This window comes from Anopheles stephensi, chromosome 2, assembly GCF_013141755.1.
Source record: "Anopheles stephensi strain Indian chromosome 2, UCI_ANSTEP_V1.0, whole genome shotgun sequence".
Lineage (NCBI taxonomy): Eukaryota > Metazoa > Arthropoda > Insecta > Diptera > Culicidae > Anopheles > Anopheles stephensi.
The window spans coordinates 62,238,618-62,245,799 of record NC_050202.1 but is presented as its reverse complement, the minus strand read 5'-3'; the positions used below and the strand labels follow the sequence as shown (position 1 = coordinate 62,245,799).

General features: G+C 46.5%; 2 protein-coding genes across 2 annotated transcripts; one reads left to right on the top strand and one right to left on the bottom strand.

The window, feature by feature from the left end:
* The first annotated feature begins 76 nt into the window (after positions 1-76).
* On the top strand, positions 77-1,051 carry LOC118506650 (N-alpha-acetyltransferase 20). Its single transcript, XM_036044054.1, has 4 exons — positions 77-266; positions 335-450; positions 526-655; positions 736-1,051. The coding sequence occupies exons 1-4, from the start codon at positions 214-216 to the stop codon at positions 956-958; spliced, it is 522 nt and encodes a 173-aa protein (XP_035899947.1). The 5' UTR covers positions 77-213; the 3' UTR covers positions 959-1,051.
* Positions 1,007-3,427, bottom strand: LOC118506646 (protein crooked neck). Its single transcript, XM_036044045.1, has 2 exons — positions 3,273-3,427; positions 1,007-3,213 (listed from the first exon to the last, which is right to left on the bottom strand). The coding sequence occupies exons 1-2, from the start codon at positions 3,306-3,308 to the stop codon at positions 1,072-1,074; spliced, it is 2,178 nt and encodes a 725-aa protein (XP_035899938.1). The 5' UTR covers positions 3,309-3,427; the 3' UTR covers positions 1,007-1,071.
* Positions 3,428-7,182: the final 3,755 nt, after the last annotated feature.

Here is a 7,182-nt window from a genome sequence, read left to right as displayed (position 1 = left end):
TCGAATATGATCTAGAAAACTTGTGATGAAAAATCCACCGCAGTGCAACTTTTAGATCAATTTCGCTGACAGATGTTTGCCATAACCAAAAGCGCAACAAAAACGACGAGAACAACATTCGCCTGCCGGTTGTGGAATCCTATTTATATTAGCTAATTTCTACCCGAAAACGTTTTTCAAACTAACCCAAAAACGCTCGTAAACACCTACACCATGACTACCTTGAGGCCCTTCACCTGCGACGATATGTTCCGCTTCAACAAAGTGTAAGTGCTAGCCCCTCTCAACATAAATTCCCACCCCAAGTATCAGCAGTGCTCTTTTCATCCTGCAGGAATCTGGACCCGTTGACCGAAACCTATTGCCTTTCGTTCTACACGCAGTACCTCGCACATTGGCCAGAATACTTTCAGGTGGCTGAATCCCCGACCGGAGAAATTATGGGCTACAGTAATGTATAGCTTCAGAACGCGCTCCTGGCACAAACTTACTAATACATACCACTTTGATACTTTGAATTCGTAGTTATGGGCAAAGCGGAAGGCCAAGGCGAAAGCTGGCACGGTCACGTAACGGCCCTGACGGTGTCGCCCGACTATCGACGTCTCGGTTTGGCAGCTACCTTGATGAGCTTCCTTGAGGACGTGAGTGAAAAGTAAGTCGACAAACATCTGCTCTTGGGACAATTTTTCATCCTCCAATGGTTGCTTTGTTTTTCCTTTTGTGTTGTTGCAGGAAACGGTGCTATTTTGTAGATCTGTTTGTGCGCGTTAGTAATAAGGTGGCGATCGATATGTACACCAAACTAGGCTACATCGTGTACCGGACAGTGCTCGAGTACTATGTCGGCGATCCGGACGAAGATGCGTACGATATGCGAAAAGCGTGTTCGAGGGATGTACAAAGAAAATCGGTCATACCGTTAGAGCATCCGGTGCGTCCAGAAGAGGTGGACTGATAAACCGTCTCGAGTGTGTAAAATAAAACCCCCAAACGTGCACCCAGCTTTTCGTTATCTTCCCGGTGCTTTAAAACGGAAAGCTGAAACGAAGTTTTATTTTCTTCGGTTAATTATTCATCGGCTCCCTTTGGCTGGTCGGATTCTTCATCCTCTCCGCCAACGTTCATTTGTTCCTCCTTCTCCTCCTCTTCCTCCTGTTCCGGTTGCTCTTGCTGGTCCTCGCTAGTGCCTTCTGCTTCTGGTTCGTTCCGATCGCTCTCCATTACGGCGGCCATCGGAACATCCGTGTCCTGTTTGCGTTTCCAGTTCTTAGCCGCCGCAAGCAGCTTCAGATTCGGTCGTGCCATTTCGTCCTCGGGGAAGATGAAATCGAACACCTCCTCCCAGCCCTCCTCCACTCCCAATTCGGACACGATCTTCTGGCGCTTCTTCACCTTGCGTGGCATCTTTTCCAGCACCTTCTTGAGGCTCGCTTCGTCACCGTGGTCTCGCTCAAAGTCACGCCATGCCTCGAGCACCAGTACACGCGATTCTTTCTCTGCCAGTCCCTTCAAGCATTCGTTGGCTCGCTCGTAAATGCGCCGGGCCAGTGGTACGTTCAGTCCTTCCTCTTCATTTTCAGCGCTTATCTCAAACTTTGCGTACGAAATCCAAACCTTCACGTGCACCGTACGTTCGAGCAGGCGTTCGTAGAGTTGGCGTGCCAGCTGGAACTCGCCCTGCTGTACCTCAAAATCGATGTAGCTCTTCCACAGCAGTTCGGGCATGTCGAGGCGCGGTTGCTGTATTGCCAGTTCGTAAATCGCCCGTGCCCGATCCGTGTCACCGAGCAACGACTCCAGCTCGGCAAACTTCATCCACGTGGTACAGTTCTCGGGACCGAACTCGAGAAACTTTTCGTACAGGATCCGGCACCGGTCAAACTCACGCAACTGTATCTCTAGATCGATGTAGCCGCGAAACAGCTTATCCCGCGGGCAGCGCCCAATCGCCATGCCAAGCGTTTTGCGGGCAGTTTGTAGGTTTTTGCAACGGATTTCGAACTGAGCATAAAGCAGCCAGATCTTGCTGAACGTGAACAGCTTGTGCGGTATTAGCTCGAGACAGGTGCGATAGATTTGTCTCGTCCGCTCGAGATCTTCCGTCTCCAGCTCCTCGTACAGCGCGTAATTGATCCACAGGTAAATGTATCGACGCCAGAGGTTCTTGTCCTTTGCGGGTGGAACGTTCGCGATTGCCCGTTCATACGTTTCGCGTATTAACTCGGGGTCGTTTTCGTTCTCCACCAACCGTAGATAGTCGAACCATGCGTCGTAGTTGGTCGGATTGTCGTTCACCTCCTGCTCGTACTGGAACTTGCGCTTCGACACAATCACGTCCTCTATTCCCGACCGATCGCCGTACTTTTTCTCGTGAATCGTGTACGCTTTGTACAGGTCTGTGGTGCGATCCTTCGGCAGATGGTCCAGGGCGTACTTGTAAATGACCCGGACGCGATCGTGCTCTTTCTGACCTTCCTCGAACCGGGCGAACGCAATAAACAACCGCTCGTCGGCGTGATCGTCGCCGAAGAATTCGATTGCCCGTTCGTAAACTGTGCGCGAACCATTGATGAATCCGTGCGCTTCCTCGAACCGCGCAAACTTGATCCAGTTCTTCACCTCCGGATGTACCATCACGAACCGCTCGTAGATCGTCCGTGCCCGGTCGATCTCTTTGTAGCGCAGCTCGAAGTTGATGTACGTCTGCCAGGCCTGTTCCTCCGGTTGCCATTCCATCCAGCGCTCAAACACCTGCCGGGCGCCGGCCACATTCTCCAGCATCTCCTCCATGTACGTGTACTTGTACCAGAACTGATTCACGCGCGGCATTATCGTGACCGCACGGTCCCACAGATTGCGGGCGTGATTCACTTGCCGATGTTTCATCTCCATCTCGGCGTACTTCAACCATATCGTAATGTTCCGATGCTCGTTGTCGATCGCCCGCTCCCAGATCGACCGGGCGCGCTGGATTTCCTTCTGCGATTCTTCCCACTGCGCGTACTTGATCCAGTTGCTGACCACCATCCGGTTCTTGCGCAGGTTGTCCTCGAACGTTTTGCGCTTACGCTGCTGGTAGTCGGCCAGTTCGGCGGCATCGGAAATTTTTTGCTTCGGTGGCGGTGGCAAAATCTCCAGATCACGCTCCTTCGCTTCGCGGAGCAACTGTTCCGCCGTGATCTGCACCTCCGCCGGTGCTTTGTTTTTGACCTACAATCACAAGAGCACATGGTAATAATTTTGTATGAAACTATACGAGCAATACATACCTTTGCCACTTTTGGCATTTTCTGTGGTTTTTCCATGATTATGGAATGATTTTTTACGGAATTTAGCACGAAAAAAGTTGGCGGCGTTCTATGCTGGAGCGCTTGGTCAGGAGAATCAAAACAAACAGAACTGTCAAACGGTTTACAGTGCGGCACAAACTTTGGGCGGCGCTTGATTGTTGTCAGTCGCACTAGAGTAGGTTAGACGGTGTTCTCGTAATAGACGGTTGTTGTTATGGCAATATTTTTTAAAAATTTTGTTTTTCTATGTGTTTTCTATTTGTTAAAGTTCTTAATAATATTTGCGCTACTTTTTAGTGGTTAATTGTTGTAAATAATGATAATATATCTTAGCTTAACCGGCCTGCTAGATCATGGTAGATAAGGCTTGAACGGCTAAGCCCTTGGTATACTAGGACACGACTACTACGAGATATCTGAGTAGCCGAGGCTTTTCGCTCGAAAGAGCCCTTCAGACGATCAGACGATGTTTTGGAAGGGGAGGTTCATCAGATGAAGAGAGTTCTTTCTCCTAGTGGCAGATACTTAAGACGGCAGGCTTGGACGACGTAATCCTCTATGCAGTCTCTTGGTACTCGAGATGCCTTGAAAGGCAAGAAATTTTGGATTACTAGTTCTTTTAGACGAGAGAAGGCATCTTGGAAGATGACGTACCTGGAAGGGCCATAGATCCAGCCAAATGAAAAATGGGTTCCACTGCCACTGAGCCAGAGCTTAGTTTTTTTTGTGATAGAAGATAATTCTATAGAGTTTTGTCACCTTATTGTAAGTCAGCTTGATTGTCTTTAGTTTAAAAATTAGTTAAATATGTTTAACACGTGTAATAAGCTGCAACAGTAAAATAGATGCACCATTTTATCAGCATGCTTCACTTCGAAACTTTTCCACCAACGTTTTGCTAATATTGTGTGAAACAGTCCCCTATCTAATACATCGCTTTCGTCCTCCTGCTTGCTGTTCGCGTGTGCAATATACCACCCTCGGCTGGAAGAGGCCGGAATCACTTTTACTTGCTAACTCTTCCTCAATTTCAACCTCATTACGAAGGGCAGCATCACCTTATTAGTCAGGGTCGGATAATCCTGCGGTTTGTGCAAACGGTACCGAAACCAATCCAACAGACGGACAGACACTTACTCAGCTGAGGACAGCTTTACCCATCCAGCCCAGACTCGTTCTAAAACCGATCGATCGATCAATGGAAAGGGTTGAGTGGAACGGCATAACGCGACAGGAATACGGAACCTTTCATCATGGTTGTATATGGTGCCTGGAATCGCAATTGGTGCGTACGGGACATCGCCAGCATGTGTAACAATGAGGAAATGCTTTTGGCAATGCACAGACAATGCTTCCTGGATGTGTGGATAAACAAACGGGTTTAATGCGGACCAGTCGGGGGCGCAAATTTCTATCTCTCCCTTCCGCATTCCATATAGATCGTGGCAGGGGTCGTGCATAGCCATTGGACAGAATATGGCATTGTAACGGGAGGATTCCGTTCTACAATAAAGAGTACAATCCCTTCTGGAACCCGGAAAAACCGAACCGCCGAGGGAGGAAAATAAAGTGATAACGAAATAAAGTTTTCCATCTTGAAACTGGCGCAAAAAAAAGGGGTTGGAAAACCAATCTTCCAATACACAAAAATATTGAAGCATCTGAGCGTTGTAGGGAACCCGAAGACTGTACGTGTTATAGAATTGAATATATTATAACCTAACGTTTTCTCATTAATTTGCTATCCAGTATTTTACAATAAAGAAAACTAAATGATTTTCGCAATTAAACCAATTTCTCTGTCACTGTACAAAGCCTATTTTTGAAATTGTAAATCCCTTTCTACCCACTTTGCCGAGCGTAGAATGGTTTAAATCTTTCCGAAAACATATTAACTTTACACGATTGCCACCATAAATGTGACCTCTTCGGTAAAAACCCTTCCATCCCTTACCTTCCCATCAATAAAAGCGCAAAAGTTGGGGGACGAATTGTTGTTGACTTATGGTGGCGCGGGGGCGCGCGCACAGAACACTAAAGTTAAACAAACGCTCATAAACATCCGATTGTTGCCCGATCTTTTGCAGAAAATCATAACCGATTTTCCACCACGAGAAGAAGAAAGAGAGAGAGATAGGTGTGTGTGTGCAATAAACAACAATTAAACAACAACCTGAGAGCGGGGTGGTAACCAAGGTAACGAAGGAATAATTACATAACGCGCGGGCCTCTGTGACAGTCCATGTGATCGTGTCCGGCAAACGACGATCCCTAGTAGGCGTTGGACGTTTAGCAGTAAACTTTATTGCTTTACCCCCAAAAACTCCCTACAGGTAGGTGCATTCCATTTTCATTACAGATACACACAGATAACCCGTGATGCACATACACACATGAAGTACTACAATATTTGCATACGGGCATGGCAAAAAGGATTACGCCCCGTCTTAACTCCTTTTCGATTTTGTTGTCCTTTAATAAAATGACGAGTGTCCCTTCTTTCTCGAGGTCTGGAAACTCGAAACGGTTGACCCCTTTACCCATCGACGGTCGGTGACCATTGCATCCGTTCCGGCACAAACTGCCCACAATGGACCATCCTGGTGGACCTGGTGCTTGGGTCGGATGAGGTCCCTTTTTTTTGCTTTTAGCCAATAAATGGCAAGATTAGGTAAAAGCGGCTGAAACGAGACTGTCCTAGGAGGGCGGATTTGGAAAGGGATCGTTTGCTAACCCTTCCTTCTTGCGCTATGTGTCGCTTCGCCGTGGTGGGGCTTTATTTGCATATTGACCATGCTACGGCCCATGCTGAGAGGTTCCGGGAATGATGGTTGGAACCCTTGGAAAAGGGTTGCAAATCGCTGTGTTGCATTCCAAAGTGCGTTTCTGGAAGAATTTTGTACGTTAATAGTTTTTTCCTCTGTAGTATTAGGTCAACGGATACTACACGCTATAACCGTTTTCAGCTTCGTTTCTTTAGCTGAAAGGAAAATATTTATTTAAACCATACCCGGTCAAACCCGCTTTCCGAAATGCACTCAACGCAAGCCGGAAACACTGAGTTGCTTGTTGCTTTCGTCCTGGCAAATACCGATGGCGACGTTGTCCTGTTGGCAGTGGCCTTCGAGATGGGACTGTGTTTTGTCGCCGAAAACGTACAGGACAGTTGCGCCAGGACGGCCAAATGACCAAAGCTAACCGCCGGCTAACCAGAACAGTTATGTCAACATGGCGCAAATCTTTTGTGTCCTTTCGTGTCCTTTCGGGAAAATCTGGAGTGGGGTTTCGCTTTGCTTAAGTTAGCGGCACCACAATGGGTTGCGAGAAGATGTTTTTGTTTTGTTTTTAACGCATCACAAACAACTGGAGAGCCGGAAGTCGGATGAAGAGGTTAAGGTGAATGCTTATGAGGCAGTTAGAAGAGTAGCAAGATACCCATAATGCTTTGCCTAAGATTTTTTTGAGTTATTATAGTAAAATAAAATAAAAATGATTTAACTTTTACTAGCCGTTCCACTTAAAAATAAATGAACATAAAATTATACCATTTATTGCTTCTATAACATGTTTCATTCCAGTAAATTCAAATTTTAGATAAAAATAAATTTTTGTTAAAGATAAATAGCTAAATCCTGATGTTCAGCACCACAAAATGAGTGCGATACTGTCCAATGAAAATGGTCCAAAACCCCTATCAAATAATTTGGGGCGGCCTGGTAGTAGTTGTGTGGTCGTTTGGCCAAGAAAGAAGAAGACCCTATCAAATAAACAAAATGGCGAATGTGATAGGAACAGCAAGTGATTTCATGATCCTAAAGAAAACATAAATCTCGTGAAAATATCGGAGAGCTCGTAAAAATGTTAGTAAGCATGTTAGCATAATGTATCA

Excerpts from the sequence above, each read along its gene's own strand:
- LOC118506650 (XM_036044054.1), top strand. The coding sequence starts at position 214 with ATGACTACCTTGAGGCCCTTCACCTGCGACGATATGTTCCGCTTCAAC. Across the intron at positions 267-334 it reads ATGTTCCGCTTCAACAAAGT|GAATCTGGACCCGTTGACCG; the intron begins GTAAGTGCTAGC and ends TTCATCCTGCAG. Across the intron at positions 451-525 it reads CGGAGAAATTATGGGCTACA|TTATGGGCAAAGCGGAAGGC; the intron begins GTAATGTATAGC and ends TTGAATTCGTAG.
- LOC118506646 (XM_036044045.1), bottom strand. The coding sequence starts at position 3,308 with ATGGAAAAACCACAGAAAATGCCAAAAGTGGCAAAG. Across the intron at positions 3,214-3,272 it reads AAATGCCAAAAGTGGCAAAG|GTCAAAAACAAAGCACCGGC; the intron begins GTATGTATTGCT and ends TTGTGATTGTAG.